The sequence below is a fragment of the Quercus robur genome, chromosome 5 (assembly GCF_932294415.1).
Source record: "Quercus robur chromosome 5, dhQueRobu3.1, whole genome shotgun sequence".
NCBI lineage: Eukaryota > Viridiplantae > Streptophyta > Magnoliopsida > Fagales > Fagaceae > Quercus > Quercus robur.
In genome coordinates this window covers 88,099,784-88,118,522 of record NC_065538.1, presented here as the reverse complement: position 1 = coordinate 88,118,522, position 18,739 = coordinate 88,099,784, and the positions used below count along the sequence as shown (strand labels likewise).

The following is an 18,739-nucleotide window of genomic DNA, read 5'->3' as shown; positions in this document are numbered from 1 at the left end:
GCAACTACCTCAAAGGAAGGCCTTACCCTCGAGACACTCGTAAAAACGATAGCCTAGCACGACTCTTTAGCTTCCAGTCATGTGCTCCTCACATGGCTCTTTCGCGGGTTAGCTTCTCGCGAAATCCACTTGATCTTCAATTAAGCTTAAGTCTTCACCAACTTAATACTAAACCCAATATAATAAAATCCCACAAAATACAATGAACAAAATTAAAGCAATTATGGAATAAAGCCAACATAAAATATAGTTGTAAATCACAACTTTACAATATCATTGTATAGTGCGGAAAATAAAGAACACAATAATATGATGACCTAGGAAAACCAAACCGGTAAAAAACCTGGGGAGGATTTAACCTAGCTATCCTCAAGGTAAAACAAATCCATTATAGAGAATTGAAGTTTACACAATAGCGACTTAGACCACTAACATCCTATTGCTACCTCGAGTAGGAAACTTACTACCACGACCACGTGATAGCTCCGAGTCCACAGACTACTTCTCTCTTGGATTCACAGCAAGCACAAGCACTCCCACTTGTATATCTTTAAGCTCTTGAAACAGCAACTGAATTGATCATCAAGCTCTTGACATAAATCTCGTTCTTGATAACCCTAAGTGTATGTGAAGGCAACCACCTCTAGATCTCATAAAAGATTCACACACACAGCATAAAGAGCAACCACAAAACGCGGCTAGGGTTTTCCCTTTTATACTTAAGGCAAAACATAAAACCCTACACGTCAAACGGGCTTGGGCTAAGTTGAAAAATTCTGCAAAAAAAAAATCTGCACGAGCTTCGATCGATCGAGTCTAATTCTTAATCGATCGAGCCAGGAAGATTTACACAGTAAATCCTACAGTCACTCGATTCCAACTTTACATAAAAACATATACTTTGAGCAAGTCTAAACAAGACTAAAACGTTTTGATCATGGTTTGCCAACATTACAAAATGAAGTTCTAATACATTAGTTCCTAATTCCTTAGAACCTAACAAACTCCCCCTTTGGCAATTCGTGACAAAACACGAACTTAAACAAAATGTACCCCCCCTTTTTGTGACGAATTTCCAAAGGGCAATCACTCATCATCAAAAGGAGGTGGTGGAGGTGATCGTCTAAGTCTCTCCAAAAATAGACTTGCAAAGCACGAAGGTCATCAAGCATGTCCACCAAAAGCTGACCATGAGCTGCCTGAACAGTCATGACAGTCTCCAACATACGTCGAATGTTTGAATCATCCGAAGTAGAAGGTGGAGGAACAGCAGCAGTAGGATCAACAAACTCCTAAGCAGTAGTATCACCTGTAGAAGAGGGAGGAGGAGGTACGACACCAAACGACTCAACTTTAGGGCATTTAGAGCTTGCTCTCATCTGAGCATCCCTCTGCCTAAGAAAGGTGGCACCTATAAGAGCAACTATACGAACAGGCTCAAATGCGGGAAACTCCTCTAAACCCAAATGCAAAAGAATCCAATGAATAAAAATTGGAAAAAAAAGAGCATGAGCAGTAGAACTACTCCAATAAACCTCAATCAAAGAACGAATGAAAAGATGAGTAAAAGCTTATAGGAGCATCCATGACAAACGCATACAAAAATGCACATCTCTCTAAAGGAATGGTGTGCAGATGAGAGATAGGCCAAATTGAATGGCAAGGAGTGTAAGCATGGTGGTGTGCATCGGGGGTAACCACTGAAATTGCTTAGAATAGACTTTCTCCTTCTTTTTATCTTTTGACATTGCTACACATAAAAATTGTATATCATCAGTGTAGCATTTAATAGTAACTATGCATATCATCAACACAATAAGCACATATACAACCATGCGGAAATGAGGAAAATACACATTCATTAAACATACTAGAGTGCACAATAAAATTGTAAATTTAAATGCAACACTGAAAATACTTGTCATTACACCACCACATGTCTATAGTAAATACATTGTTCTGCCACAACAAAAACTTAAAATTATTAGAGTCATTAATCATATGAAAATAATATACATATTACAACCATATAAAACAACTGAATGTAAAGTACTACTCTCCACTCCTGGTATAATTAGCCCACATGGCATGGCATATCTCATCTTTCTTAGCATTCCACAGTCTACTCTCTTCGGGGGATTCCCGACGTGAACGTGTTTCCTAGTCTCTACCAGTAGACTCTACTTGATTCATTGCATCTTCCATTATGTAGTCAGTAGGATCAACCCCTATGATGTGATTATGAATCACATAACATGCTAACACTACTTTCACTCGGGTTTCAAATGACCAAAATGGTTCTACATCCAAGACTCGAAAACATTTCTTCAAAACTCCAAACCCAGAGCTCAATGGTAGTTCTTAAGGATGAGTGACGGAGGTTGAACAATTCACATTCATTCTTAGGGGGGCGATCACTAAACTCTTCAAGGTGATATCGAACACTTTGATAAGGTGAAAGGATTCCATTTTTATTACTATACCCGGCATCACCAAGGTAATATTTACCTACATATAATGAAAATAAAACCAAATCACTACTGTCTTTAGTAAAAACACATATAATTTGATTAAATTATTAAACCCAAAGGGTGAAGTAATCCTATAATACCTTCAGGAATTGAAAACCCCCCTGGCCTAGTGAATGCATCATTCAACACACGTGAATCATGCACACTACCTTCCCATCCAACCAGAACATAAGTGAACTTCAAGTCGAAACTTATGGCACACAACACATTTTGAGTGGTTCCATCTTTGTAACCATGAAACCTTGTAATTCAGGTGGCACAGATGCGCGAACATGTGCGCCATCTATCGCTCCAACACAGTCCTAGTATTCAATAAATATAGTGGTTTAGAAAAATACATAAAATCTTCACAATTTACAAAAATACACAAAAGTCCCAATATTTACCTTAAAATATGGGTAGAACCTTCTATTGCCCCTTATCTCCGGAGGTGTATCCTTGTTAGGCAGTCTTATTAGAACTCTATATAATTTAAGAACCCCCCTAAGGACGACCCTAAAATATCTATGAATAGTCTCAGTCGATCTATTGAACCAACTACCAATTACCCAAAACCTCACATTGTAACCAATAATGTGCAAGAAACTTATGACTTGCTCCCTAACAGACATGCGAACAGTCGACTGAGTGTGCCCCCCCCCCCCCCCCCCCTCAGTGAGGATGTCACATAACCGATGAAAAGCTACAAGCTTCATCCTAATTTGACTTACGCAATTATGGTCAATTCCATGCAGAATACTATTTATGTAATGCTCTCTTGTGGTTGCATAATTAACAATAGGTGCCCTATACTGTCTTTTACGCCTCAATTTCCTTACTAATGCAACCCCCACAAGGAGGACAAATGCTACTGATGCAAGAATTACTTCTTTCGTCTTTTTCTTCATCTAAAAATAACAAACATCGTGGTCTAAGGGGTACATAAACATGCATGCTATTTTATAGAACAGCACAAAAACAACTTTCCAAAAGAGGAAACTTAGCCAAAAATACTAGCAACAGTTCCAGTAGAAACTGCCTTAACTCCAGCAGAAGCTACAGCAGTTCCAGCAAAAACTGCAACAGCTCCAGCAGAAGCTATAATACCTCCAGCAGCAATTGCAATAGGTCCAGCAGCAACTTAGGTAGTTGACACATGTCTTAAAATGACATCACTTACCCATTAATGGTCAATCCTAGCAACTACCTACTTTACCAAAAGAAGTAAGAATCCTATAAAATAAATCCTATAATTTTAAGTTAAGATCCTTAGCCTCCAGCTGCAGTACCAGAAATAGGAAGGTCCTATAAAGGTTATCTTATTATTTTTAGCCAAACCCATGAATGCAAAATATTTTCTCTAGCAAAAGACCTTACACAGCTGACATCATCCAGCTGTGCTACTATTGTAGACCTGACAGCTACAATAGCTACAGCTGTACTGCAGCAGCAGCAACCTTAAAGTCTCAAACTTTCTTCTTTTGGCTAAAAACCAAAACCCCACTAATGAAACCACTTACTTTGTCAAAGATTTTTCCTTATTTGCTAAATTTTCCTTCAACTAATTCTAATCTAGTTACATACTTGGCTCTATATAAAGAGGACCAAACCACACCATTACACACTATCCATCTCTCTCTCACCCCCTTATTCTGAAACTTCATTCATTTTGCTACCATATACACATTTTCATACTTCTCCATCTCTCTTACAAAATCTCTCTTCTTAGATAACAACACAACACACATATTACAACACACCATTATCCTTCACCCATCTTTCCCACATTCTACTATTCTGAAATATCATCATTTTGCTGCTCATAAACACATCTCCATCTCTTTCTCTATTTCTCGTACAATACCTCTCTTCTTAGAAAGCAACATAACCAATGTCATAACACAAAAAACAACTCCAGCAGCAACTTTTACTCTATTTAACCTTTATATTATCTATCTCATACTTTTATATATTTTACAAATACATTCCTCACAAACTATCCATACATACTTCTCACATATATGTTTCTAATCTATCTTACAAACACCATATCTCACAAAACATATGTATATTTCTTACTATCTCCATACATCTTAAAGATACCAAACACTTTTCCAAAAACATATTACAGAAGCCCTTCTCATGAAAGACATATGAACATCAATACTAAGGCCCTTCTCCTAAAAGGCACAAAGACTTCATATTAAAGTCATTCTCATTGAAGACATACATTTCTAATACTTAAAGCTATTCTTATGAAAGGCATAAACTTATAAAATTAAAAGCCCTTCTTATGGAAGGCAATATCATTCATACTTGACTAAAAAATAAAAGAACATTACATAGGGAAAATCATTTAAGTGCATGATAAAGAGGATAAACTTAACCGACCTATGCACACGGCTGGATATATTCTCTCTCCCTTCAGTTGCACCCATTTTTCCCTTTCAATCATGAAGTCACCATGAAAGGACTCAATATCATACCGCACTGCTGGACTCATTTTCTCATGCTGCTAAAATGTTATAAGTCCACTGATGTTATACGGCTAGAGCTACAAACTGTGAAGATAAGTCATTTTATATTTTATCTCCAAAATTATACTATTGAGTATATTTTAATTCATTATCATTATACTGTTGTACTCATATTATTTTGCCGTTGGAATGTTATCAGCTCATTAATGCTATACGACTGGAACCATAAATCATATAAAGAACAAAGTGATGCTATACAGCTGGAGTCAGAAACACACAAGATGAGTCAATATTTCTCTATCCTCAAGATTACATTATTAAGTACATGTTAATTCATTATTATTATGCCGCTGGATGCAAGTACTTTAATATTATCTCACTATTTAATAAACATGGATTCACTAATGCTTTATTAATAAACACATATTAATAAATTGAATCCATCTCACTACCGGACATGTATTATTCGGACATAAACCACCGTTGGACATGTATTATTCGGACATGAACCACCACGAGACATATATTATTTGGATATAAACCACCAGTGGACATATATTATTTGGACATATACCACCGATGAAAATATATTATTTGGACATAAAACATTGCTAGACATAACTTATTTGGACATAGACCATTGCTGGACATACCTTATTATATTAGACATGAACTATACCACAGTTTGATATGGACTATTGGACTCATCCCATTATTGGACATATGACACCTAATTAATTACTTTCTAATATTGGACATTTCTTAATAAACATAATAATGATGTTCAACTAATCATTTAATCAAAGTTATTCAATTAAATATATTATTTATTTATTTCAACTATTATCATGATTCTAAGACTTTGGGATTTATTTATTTTGTAAGCTTAAAAATGCACCGGAAGCCATTGGTCTATGCGGCCCAATGTCGAGTTCCGGATTACACTCCCCAAAATAAATTCGGGTCTAGCAAAGTCACACTTCCAGTGGAAGAAACGTGTCTACGCGCAAAAACCCACCCCGACACATGTCAACCAACACAAGAACAGCACAAAGACAACATTCAAGAATGTAATCTCTAACACAATCAGAATACACAACCATACTCAGCAGAATATACAAATCACCAAATGTAGTAGTGTGTGCACATGCCTTCACAGGCTGCCATATACATTGTTCAGAATATCCAAATCACAATGATAACTCATATAAGCACCTATTACATGTATGCCTTTAAAATTTTGATCACCAAACTACAATTGTGAACATCTGAATCAATAATCTGACACATACATGAATAAATGAAGAAATAAATACATAAATATCAAAATATATAAATATTTATATAAAAATATAAAACACACACACACATATAAATATATATATATATATATATGTGTGGGTAGATGGGTATGAGGGGATGGGGATCGGGTAAGGTGGGTGTGGGTATGTGGGATGTGGATTGGCCAAGGTGGGTGTGGGCATGGTAGGTGTGGATCGGGCAAGGTGGGTGTGGGTTTGCCGAAATGGGGATTAGGTTATGTGGGTAGATGGGTAGCTTGGATGTGGATCGGAGCTCATGGAGGAGGGTAGCTTGGATAATGGTGGGGGTGGATGATGGCGGTGGCGGATCAGAGACATGCAACGGTGGAGCATGGCGGTGAGGTTGAGTGGGAAGAAAAGATGGAGAAAACTCACCATTGAGTGGAGGAAATGGACGACTTGGGTGGTCTAAGTGAGCTTCGTCGCATCTGTGCGTGAGGTGGTGCCAGAGCAGTGCTATTGCTGAGATGGATGAGTGGTCACAGCTGAGCTTTGGAGAGAGTGTGTGCTGAGAGTGAGGCATATGAGGAGTGAGAGCAATGTAAAATGGTTTGAAGGTAAAATGAGAACTGATTTGGTTTTACAAGTGAAGTGGGTCTTTTTATGGTTAAAGTGTAAACCAAATTTTGTTTGACCATATTTACCGTTGGAGCCAAACAGACAAGGTGTAAAACATGTTCCTAAACTAGTTTTCACCTGAAACAAATGCAACTGTTTGTTATCTTAGCAATCGGCAATTTATCCTACATTTTTCTTTTGGAGAGGTAGAAAAGTGGAAGAATAAAAAATAAGAAAAAAATGAAAAAGTAGAGGAATAGAAAATATTTTAATTTTCTCTCCGTGTATTTAGTTGGAGGGATAGAAAAGTGGAAAGATGTAAAACTTATTTGTTTGGTTGAGTAGAAAAGTGAGAGAATGGAAAATATAATTTGCATGAATTTACTTTTATGCCCCAATTGTACTTTTTTATTTTGAGAAACCAGACTACTAGTCTAGGATATTTATTGAAGGAAAAAACATCCTCGATTACATAGTATATAAGAAATAATTAGACATATTATAAAAGTGACACAATACAATTATTACTTTATTTTAATTATCCTCTCCAAAAAAAACTTTATTTTAATTTATTTCTCTTTGTTTAATTTTATATATAAAAAACGTGATTAATTAAATTGGTTAAAATAAAAATATTATAAAATGAAGAAAAAAATCTCGAATGATTTGTGGAACCTAGGATTTGGACGCTGGTATTGTTTCTCCACCAAAAAAAAGAACAATGTCAGTCTTTGCTAAGATAAGTTTTGGATAAGGATGAAAAGAAAAAAAAAAGTTTTTAAGTTATATATATAAGATGAGCAACGTTAAAATGAAGAGCAAATTTGTCCTTTGCATTTTTTATTTTTATTTTTTTAAGTTTTAACCTATGACGTCCGCTTCTGATGATAGCTCTTTATCATTAGACCAAGACACCAATCGGTTTTTGGCGTAGGCGGAGATTGAACCCTAGATCTCTTCAAATAACACAAAAAGTTATTTTCTCCCATATGTTTTTTTTTTTCATCTTCCCTCAAATCACTCCAATCAAACAGTGAGAGGAAATAATGAAGTTCAATTTCAAAACTCTTGGCCTAAGCATAAGCCGAAACAGTGAGAGGAAATAGTTCCAATTTCAAAACTGTTTACCATTCATATTCAATTCAAGAATACAAATAATGAAGTTCAATTGATAGGATTATTTTACAGAACAGATTTAGGATATAATGGGCAGAGAGGAAGGGAGCTTTGTTATTTTAACTGATCAAGCTTTGCAGCCAATGAAGCTTACCAAATATATCTTGCACCAGAATGTAAGACGTGGCTATCTAAAGTGCATCCTTGCTCAACGATTTTCACCAATATAAGACTGTGCTTCTCCATTAGGTTCAAACTGCATTAGTTTTTACAAACAAGATCAATAATTCCAGACAAAGGATAGAAAATAGAAAAACATACTTATGAGCAAAGTTTGACATATTAATTAGGTGAGGATACAAAGATGAAAATCTAGTTTTTGCAACAGTTGTATGGAAAGCAAGGAGCATTTGTTCTTTCAATGTGAATGCTCCTTCTGTAGAAGGATTTGGCAACAATTTGAATAATAATCACCGGAGTTGTTGTAAAGAGTTACTGTTGTAGTGGGGAGTAGTTGTATGAACTAGCCTGGGCAGTGTGCTGCCACTATTTATATTGTTCTACTTTAGATAATACAAAAAGGCTAACAGGAAACAATCTCAACACATAAGTGCCCAAACCTAAAGTTTTATATGGTTCAGTTTCAGGTACTTTGCAAATAAGCGGCTGACTCTGCACAAGCAAAGTCTCAGCAAACACTATAGGCAATGAATTTCAAAAGAAAGATCGAATAGATGTTCAAGTCAAGAAAAGGCAAACCTTCAAAGAATGCCTAATGATGAGGAGAAAACGGAGACATTAAGGCTTCAAATGATGAAACTAAAACCCAATTTTTGAAGTCATCATCGCTATAAAGCTCAACACCATAGTGCACAACATCATTTTCCATGCTTATAACTTTGTGTAACTAGCTTAATGATCCTCATCTGTGATCTAAGTCATTAATGACAACCATAAAAGAAGATTTAGTCATTGGCAATATTAATATGCCAAAAAAGAAAGACTTACTTCATTGGCTGTTTAGGATCTTTGCTTATATCCCCAAGTTCTTGCCAAACTTTCTATATATGTGGGTATTGTTTCTTTTGGTAGGGAGAAATAAATAAGCCCTGATGAGCTGATCTTTGGTTCACGCATCCAAGCATCTGGTATTGCTGCCTCGCAATTCTGTTTGCCATTGTCAGTTTCTAAGGGCATCTTCTATCAACCTTCCATGAAGTTTGAGTGGATTTTTGCACACGCATTGTTGGAGGCAGATTTGCAAAGGAGTAGGGGATCAGAAGCCCAACGTTTTCCCTGCAGGGATTATTCAAGTTAACAAGTATCAATTAGAAGTAAGAAGTTTAAAGATGGCATAATATCGCAATAGACAACAATGAAAATTTCTCAAAAAGAAATATACAGGTACCCAGGTACAATTTGGAAAAAAAAGAAAGGAGACAAGGAAACATAAACTGCTCCTAAATTATGGAGGCATCTCCCATCCATGCATTGATATCACAAAGTCAATGAAAAAGAGAAATAAAATAAAAATATAGCTTAAATAATTGCCCTTGTTTTTAATCATGAATGTTGAATCTTCATAGTTTTATCAGTAGTAAAATATATATAGCTTTCTTTTCCTTGTAAGCTTATTTAACTGTAATATTAAGCATAGCTTCACATCAACCCAACATTTTTTCAAGTCACATCTTTATTCTATTAAAATAGCTATGCAAAGAAATGAAGCTTACCACTGAAGTGGCCCATTAACTCGACGACTGATACCATTCTCAATGCCTTTTGAGTTAATATGGGCTGCATGAATATCTTGTTGAGCCTTCTTTACAACATAAAACCAAAGGACATGTCAATAACCTGAGCTAAGAAGATGATAATACACAATATTAGACAGTCATAATATCAAGTCAAAGTTTTGCATCAGATAAGTATATATGACCATCAAATTTCAAAAGTCGAGTATGGCATGAACAGTACTGGCATGTCCTCATCATTCGATGTTCCTGAAATTGCAACTTAAAGACCATGGCTCCTCATTTACTGCATTAAACATCGGCTTTGTAAAAAACTACATAATATGATTGTAAAAATTTCCCCATTAAAAAAACTTTGGATTATTTTTTTTTTTTTTTTTTTTTTTTTTTTTTTTTGCACTAAGGATGTGTCAAAGGTAACTCTATTACCTAAAAAATCACAGAGACCCCTTTCCGAGTTCCATCTCATCCTGTTATGTAAACCTGAGAAAAAAAAAATCAAACAATAATAACTTTTAATGCCACATTTGGGAGTTGGTTGAAAAGGCAGATCTAGATCTGTGAATGAAAATGTCAAACAAGTTGATCTGATTATACTTTGAAACATTTTTCCGATAATGTTCATATATTTGCATTGACAGTATAATGTTTCATTGTCAAGATTAGAAGAGAAAGTGACGTTCATTCTTTCATATTCAAGAACAAAAATAATAACGTCCAATTGGTGGGATTATTTTACAGAAGTCATTTGAGAAAATAGTTTTGTTTATTCATACATGAGAAAACTCTGTTTCATGAAAAACCAATCTGAGGAATTTGATCATCTCCAATCAAATGGTATCACAAATATAAGAGAAGTAAAAAAGAAGACTTGCACTCAATCCACCAGTATGTAATAATTTTCACTATTGAACTGATTACTGATACGGTTAAGAATTCATTCTGTTTTAATGGGATTTAAGACCCAACTATACTCGCATCATTTCCAGCTGCCATGGTTACTATTTGTCAAATTGAAAAGGGGCACATTAAGCAACAGTTGAAATTACTTTAACATCTCTGGCATCACGTCTTAAAGCAAACTGAAGGAAATTATAGGCAAAGCCTTAAGGTTAGAATTAGTTGCCACAAAAATAATCCTCTCCAAGTTCTTTCATTACTAAATTTCAAAACTGAGATGTTCACAGTTGCCAGGCATGGCAAACAACATATTTAACACTAAAGGACAATACAATATAGCAAACATACCTTCATCTTCTGAGATATACACGTACTCACATGCTGGAGTAGCATCCTGCTGGTCTTTTGTATGCATGCTTTCAGAAAGAAGTACCTTCAACTATTAATATAACCATGTGCCCATTTTCTTTCAGTCTTTTCCCAATGATTTCAAATTAAAAACATGACTCTGCAATCAAGCAACAGTCCACATCACAGCAAACAAGGGTAGCATACATTCGCAATGAATCTTACATGAAATATTCTAACATACAAAAATTAGGTGAAGCAAATTCAAGAAACAGGTTTCTCTTTAAAAAAATTGGTTGTTTCGATTAAGAAGATTAATGAAAAGAAGCACTTCAAAAAGAAAGACCCTTAATGAGAAACCTAATTGACCTGGGTGGCATAATTACCAGATGGCTGTGCCCCAGTTAGCAACCTGGATTGACCAATGGTGATCACTTAAGGATGCCTAAGGTTTGTTTAGATAGAAGTAAAGAACAGATGAACCTGGGGTTAAAATCAAGCAAATGAATTAGAGATAAATCAAAACAACTATAACAAATATATAGCTCAAATAAGAAGTAAGCCAAAGTATAAAAATACAGGATACAAGGGGGATAACGGAAAGGAAACATAAACTGCTCCTAAGTGATGGAGGCATCCCCCATCCATGCATAGATATCACAGTCAATGAAAAAGAGAAATGGAATAAAAATATAGGGTAATCTTGAATAGTTGCCCTTGTTTTTCAGCCATGAATGTTGAATCTTCATAGTTTTATCAGAGTAATAAAAATATATGGATTTCAACCAACAATTTTTCAAGAGTAACCTATATCTTTATTCTATCAAATTAGCCATGCAAAGCAATGAAGCTTACCATTGTAGTGGCCCGTTAACTTAGACCACACTGATACCATTCTCAATGCTTTCTGATTTAACATGAGGTGATGAATAGCTTGTTTAGCCCTCTCAGCAGTGCCGAATCCAAATGACATATCAATAACCTGAACTACGAAGAGGATAATATACAATACGAAACAGCTTCAATATCAAATCAAAGTTTAAATTTTGCATCACAAGACTGGTATATATGAGTATATGACCATCAAATTTTGAAGCTGAGTATGGCTTGAGTAGTACTGGAATGTCATTAATTGCCTTCAATATTCCCACAATTGCAACTTAAAGATCATGCCTCCTGATTTCCAGCATTAAACCTCTAAAATCTACATAATATGATTGCAAAAATTTTCACATATTCCATCACTCAAAAAACTAAAAATCCTTGCATTTCTAGCACTACAGATCAGTGTCAAAGCCACATAACTCTCATTACCTCAAAGATAATAGAAGCCCCTTTGTAAGTTCGATCTCCTCTTAAAACCTGAGAAAAAAATCAAACAATAATAATTTTGAATTCCATATTTAGGAGTTGATTGAAAATGCGGATGCAACAATGTACATTGAGATATAGATCTCTATGAATGGAAATGGCAGACAAGTTGATCTAATTTATGCCTCACTCTTGAATACTGTCAGCAATTTTAGAGGCATCAGAGCCCCTTGGTGACATGCCAAGGCCAGAACCACCATGTTCAAGTCTGAAAAGTGGTTTGAACACCAAGTGACTATAGTTGATGTAATTCACTGCCCTTGGTGTCAACGGAATTGTATTGTGGGTATAAAAACCTATGAATCATCCCTATATGCACAAAGAGACCTCTTTTGTGGATACCATTTGATCATGGATTCTTTTACATCCAATTTTGGTTCTAAGTAAAACACTTTAATGAATAAAGAACAAATCAATCCAAGGGTATCAAATTGGCAGTCTCCTTTTGAATGTTGGAAATTCATAACCATATAAAATTGGTGGAAAATTGCGCAGTACTCTGCAAATTGTGTGGCTATTTAAATTACCAATCTGATTGGGTAGAGGTACGAAAAAACTCTGCCTTGTGAACAACCAATATGAGGAATTTCATCATCTCCAATCGAATGATATCACCAATATAAGAGATAAGTAAAAAAGAATTAACACTCAAATCTGCTAGTATGTAATTATTTTGAATATTGAATTCATTACTGATAAGATTAAAATTCATAGTTTTTGAATGGGATTTAAGATCCAGCTATCCTTACATATTTGTCAGCTGCAACAGAAACAATTAACAAGGTCTGGATTTTCTTGCGATGGTGTGAAGATCATCGTCTTAATGTTGAGCTCTTCCACCATTTATTTAATTAATATGCACCACCAAAAAACACATAAAGTCTGCATCTTGCAAGAAAGCAAATAAACACCAATCAGATCAGGACCAGATAAATATTTCAATTAAATTTCATATAAAGAAAAAAACACAAACCTGGAGAATGCGGAAAGGGTGTTGATAAGGATCTGAGCCGAGAGAGAAGAGATCAAGCAGAAGAGATAGAGCTAAAACCATTCCAAACATCAATAAAAGAGCCTTTATTTCCCTTTCCTATTGCAGCATCATCATTCACAAAATCTCTAATTGTGGAAAAAGAGAGAGAACAATCCATTACCAACAGTAGTGTTACCAGTATGTGAAAATCGAGCTAAGCTTTTAATAAAAATGATTTGATCACATACATAGTACTAATATATTTGAAAATATGTATATATATATATATATATATAAATTAGTAGTAATAAATAAATAAAAATAACAGCCGGAAGAGACCAGGTGTGAAGTAACTATAAGATCATTATACCATAAATGAATCAGAAAAAATCAAATTTAGGAAAATCTTATAATTTTTAAGATTGAATTTAGTTCTGAAAATTAAAGAGATTTATATTACCGATAACAGATTAGAGCAAAACTAATTTTAGTTTATGCTAATTTATGCGTGCATAGAAATTGGAACATCTATTGCAGGTTATCAAATAGCAATGTCTTCTGCAAATTTAAGCAAAATTATCTACAAAAGTTGTTATTATTATTATTATTTAATTTTTGTGTGTGGAAATTTTGGGCTGAAAAGCAAGATATTTAATTGATGTATATTTGCAAAATAAAAGAGTGAATAAACCGAAGGAGAAGGAGTTACCAATTAATGTTGATATTTGGGATGTGAGAATTCTTTTGAATCGATGAGACTTCCGAGTAAACTTTTGACTTCATGACCGTCTCTTTGCACATACCGGTAACCAATTTTGACGTTTGGGATTTGAGAAATCTTGTCCCACTCCTCTCCTATCCCATATTCGTAGAGAGATGGTTCTTCGTTGATCACCAATTCGTAGAGAGATGGGATTTGAGTAGTACAAATAAAGCCTGGCAGTGACTTCAGCTTAGGACAATAGTTAATTCTCAAGGATTGAAGATGTGGCATTATTCTTAGAGTACCATTCTCTACTTCTTCTCTCGCTGCTCCGATCTCTTTCCATTCTTCCCAGTTGTCCAGATACAGAAATTTGAGAAATTTCAGATTTGGAAATACGATGTCATAGTCGTCTTTCTTATTTTTGGTTTTGTTCTTGGGTTCTAATTCGATTCCCAGAAATTCATCTCCCACCTTTCGAACATTTTCTGTGGATGCTATCACTAATGATTCAAGAAGCGGCAGCTTCCCCAGAGGAGGCAAGCACTCTAGCGTCAAGCATTGACTAAGAGTAAGCTTTTTCAATGTAGTCAAGGACATCATCCAAATAGGATACAGTCGGGTGCCCATGTAGAACTCAATTTTTAGAGATTCCAAGCGTGGAGGTGACTCTAGACCATTCAAAACCAATACATCATCGTCCATTCTTCTTCTTAACTTTGTCTTTTCATCTATTGTGTCAAATTTTAGACGCAAAAAACGAAGGTGGCTCAAATTTTTTAACTCTCCCAATTTACATATTTCATCACCCTCACCGCCTATAGCAACAGGGAAGTAAGTTAACATTCTAAGACAAGTTAATCTCCCAATTCCTTTTGGAAATGATTTGATTTTACCATCATCATGAAGTAGAAGGTGTCTTAAATTAATTAATTTACCCATCCCTTGAGGTAATTTCTCAAGTTTAAGACACTTACGAACATCCAAACTGTGTAAATTACATAAATTACAAACTGTTTCAGGCAAATCTTTTAAACTAATACAAGATAACTTGAGGTATCTTAAATGTATTAATTTCTCCACCTCATTTGGAAGTTCTAGAGTGGATTGACCTTCCAAATGCAATGTCCGCAAACATGTCAAATGATCAAATAACTCGGGCGGGACAGTCTTAGAAGACCAAAAATTCAAATGGAAGAAGCGAAGATTTTTTGCATTATACACATACTCAGGAAATGTTTCTTTAACTATTAATGACAACTGGCGAGCCCTCTGAAAGTCTTTCTCAACCTTATCACTACTATAATTGATTTCGAAGCACACATCTTTTGCCATTGATTTCGCAAAGTCATGCAAATGCATTTTGCAACTTACAATTTTACCATCATTATCATCTTTCTTAAAGTCTTGAAAAAAAGAGCGCATGACTAAATTTTCAAAGTAGTGCTCTGCTCTGACTTCCATCTCTATATTTTCTTTTGAGTTGATATATCCTTGTGCCATCCAATTGATGATTAACTCAAATTTATCGAATTCATAATCTTCCGGAAAGACAGCACAAAATAAGAAACATTGTTTCTCGGATGAAGACAATTCATAATAACTCAAAAAAAATGGCCCCCAAAGACCATTTTCAATATCTTCTAAGTGCCATAAATCATTGTGCAAAACCTTCTCCCACTCTTTTTTACTCATCTTGCCACGTAGGTAACTCCCTAGAATCTTTGCAGCAAGTGGCAAACCTTTACACTTATTTGCTAGTTGTTTGCCCAACTCTTCTAAATCCCTATATTGCTCCCCATAATCATCAGAAAATGCTATTCTCTTGATAATCAACCAACAGTCATTGATGGATAATACCCCCAAATCAATTATGAGGGAACTCTCCATCATGTTTACAACCCCAGTTTTACGTGTGGTCACTAGAATTCTACTACCTTCGGCACCACATTTGAGTGCATTTCTGAATGGCTCCCATTTTGTGAAGTCTTCAGTCCACACATCATCTAGGACAAGAAAGAACCTCTTTCCCCTAATCAAACTACAAAGTTTAACTAACAAACTTTGTAATTCAGTATCGTTGGGAGGTTGACCCTCAAGACATTCAATGATTTCGTTGGCAACCTTGTACTGATCGAAAGGATCAGAAACACAAACCCATATTCTTTTTTCAAAATGAGCTTTCACCTCACTATGATTGTAGGCTATTTGGGCAAGAGTGGTTTTTCCAAGACCTCCCATGCCCACCAAAGATATGACACGGGGATTTCTTTCCTTTGGGCTACCCATGCCTAAGAGGTTGCTCAACAGCTCCTCCCTATAGTTATCACGACCAATTATATCGGACTCATCCACAAAGGATGTAGTTATCGGTCGCTCAACTACTTCAGGTTGCCTGTTAAAGTCAATCCCATACTTCACTCTGTCATTGAAAATCTCATCTAATTTTTCATTCAGTTTTCTAATCTTGTGACCAAGATCATTGTGACCAAGATTATGACGCAGTGGAAGGTTAAAACAACATGATGGAGATGGGAAGAAGGAGCATACCTTCTTCTTCACAACAGCAGGAGCGTTAACATCAGCTGGTTTTCCTTCTTCTTTCTCTATCTCTGCTTTGATCCTTGCAGTGCTCCAGGTGTCCAAAACGTCGTCCATCTCGTAGTATTTGTCTTGGAGCTTCGCTAACCAAAGCTTCCCAGTATGCTGCTTCACTGCATGTCTTTCCTCGGCATCGTCCATCATTGCCTTGATGAATCCGAGCTTGTCTTGAAGCTTTTCGACTTCATCATCAACGCCACCAAGCAACTTGATCTCTTCTTTAGCCAGCTGAGAAATGGTTGAAGCCAACTGCTTAAAGAGATCAGTAAGTAGTGCATCAGCTGCCATAGTTAATGGAGACTGAAAGTTAAGTTTGGATTGATAACACAGCAAGAAATGAACAGAAAGTAGGAAATTAGCAATAGTGCGGTTGAGTTTGTGCTTCTTCATTTCTCATATTCAGCATTTTATAAGGAAGTGGCTAAGTGGTACGTACATGTTGGAACATTTTAAATTAATTAAAAGACCAAGTTGCAGCATCTTTGACTTTGTCCATGTGATAGTAAATACGCGCGTGCCCCAATACACAACGGTAGTTATGTGGTTCAATATATACTTACTAATTAAAGGGCATTGATCAGGATATGTAAAGGGAAATGACGTTTAAAATCTTAGTCCTCTTCTTTGCTTCATTTCAACAAAAGGAACAGGTCATTTCCGGAATGGACACTACAATTATGTACCACTATAGTCCTTCCAGCTTCATCAGTGAAATTGTTTTCATTTTTTCATTTCTTTCTTTCTTCTTTTATTTTTTTTCAAAATTTTAAATCAATACTTAAATTAGGATCTGTACAGTTCTTAAAAATAAAAAAACAATTAAGAAAGTAAAGGATAAAAAATATATGCTTAGGGATAAAGGTAAAGGATAAAAAAATATGATATGTGTTATGTGTTTTTGGTATGTGTTTTTTTTTTTTTTTTTTTTAAGCTGAAAGGTACAGGAAAAGTATCATTATTATTGAGAGAAAGTTCATTCATGGGGTATAATCAGGAGGGACATACAATTTTTGATATATTTATAAAAGTGTTATTAAGTACTGTTATTTGAAAAGTGAGAACCGGTGGGAGGAGTTCTATAAATTCAGTGTTCAAATATCCTAAAATAATAAACATAACTCAACTTGTCCTAAAAGAAATTCTCTACCAAATGAGTTTTTTTTTTTTTTTTTTAATTATGTCTGTAAAGACTGATACAAAGTGGAAATAATCAATCAAGAATTAGAAAAGAAAAAAAAAACAAATGTAAAGGATAAATTAGTAAGTTGTTAACCTTGATTATTGGCATAAACCCAAGGATGTCTAGGGTCTTATATTTAATTACTTTTATTCATGGATGAATTATGTGGATCATTAAGATTAAGGAATAAGTGAATAACTAAAATATTCTATTCGCTAGTACTCTTTAATAATTCTCGAAATCATATACTATTTTTTAACTGTTCCAAGGAATAGTAGGTTATGTTTAGAGCTATAAAACATTGGTGCTAAGGGCTTTCTAGTTGAATGGGTACCTTTCCATGCACAAAGCAGTTGCAGTTCTAAGATTATTTTTTAGGGGGGTTAATAAGAAATTTAAATTATACAAAATTTAAAATAAAAGAGAAGTTGAATATATCAATACCACCAAAAAAAAAAAAAAAAAAAAAAAAAAAAAAAAAAAAAAAAAAAACAACAACAACAACAACAACAACAACAACCATAATATATAAACTTTTTTAATTGCTTTATTCGATATTTCATGTTTTGAAATCATTGCATGATATCTTCATTATCAGTCTTACAAGTTACATCTCTTTCAATGTACACAGTTTAACAATAATTATCCATTGATCTCCTATTTGATTGATTTATTTCAAATTTTTTAAGATCTAAATGGGATTTTTTAAGTTTTAAGATTAGCAAATTTCTACTTTTGTTGTTGATCTTATTAATTTGTTTTCTAAGATTTTATATCAAATTGGTTTGTTATTGAGTTTTTTTTTTTTTTTTTTTGTGTTTAAAAATGTTAGAATATTGTTAAGAGGATTATATTCAAACTTATTTTAGCTGGGCTTAAAAAATATTTAAGGTCATGATGTTCAACTTTTTATATATTTTAAGGGG

General features: G+C 34.7%; 1 protein-coding gene across 9 annotated transcripts; it reads right to left on the bottom strand.

Moving 5' to 3' along the window:
* Window positions 1-364: 364 nt before the first annotated feature.
* LOC126727634 (putative disease resistance protein RGA3) lies at window positions 365-17,076 on the bottom strand. Of its 9 annotated transcripts, none has more exons than XM_050433498.1 (14): window positions 14,039-17,076; window positions 13,330-13,475; window positions 13,106-13,238; window positions 12,300-12,347; window positions 12,067-12,189; window positions 11,841-11,967; window positions 11,372-11,468; window positions 10,986-11,145; window positions 10,167-10,220; window positions 9,923-10,023; window positions 9,717-9,805; window positions 8,992-9,279; window positions 8,138-8,239; window positions 365-1,750 (listed from the first exon to the last, which is right to left on the bottom strand). In XM_050433498.1, exon 1 carries the CDS (start codon window positions 17,021-17,023, stop codon window positions 14,042-14,044), a length of 2,982 nt encoding a protein of 993 aa, XP_050289455.1. In that variant the 5' UTR covers window positions 17,024-17,076; the 3' UTR covers window positions 365-1,750; window positions 8,138-8,239; window positions 8,992-9,279; window positions 9,717-9,805; window positions 9,923-10,023; window positions 10,167-10,220; window positions 10,986-11,145; window positions 11,372-11,468; window positions 11,841-11,967; window positions 12,067-12,189; window positions 12,300-12,347; window positions 13,106-13,238; window positions 13,330-13,475; window positions 14,039-14,041. The 9 variants fall into 9 exon arrangements, with proteins under 9 accessions (XP_050289455.1, XP_050289454.1, XP_050289460.1 ...); XM_050433497.1 differs by lacking the exon at window positions 365-1,750 and adding an exon at window positions 6,053-6,817; XM_050433503.1 differs by lacking the exon at window positions 365-1,750 and adding an exon at window positions 8,743-8,916 and having other exon boundaries at window positions 7,971-8,239.
* Between the last annotated feature and the right edge of the window lie 1,663 nt (window positions 17,077-18,739).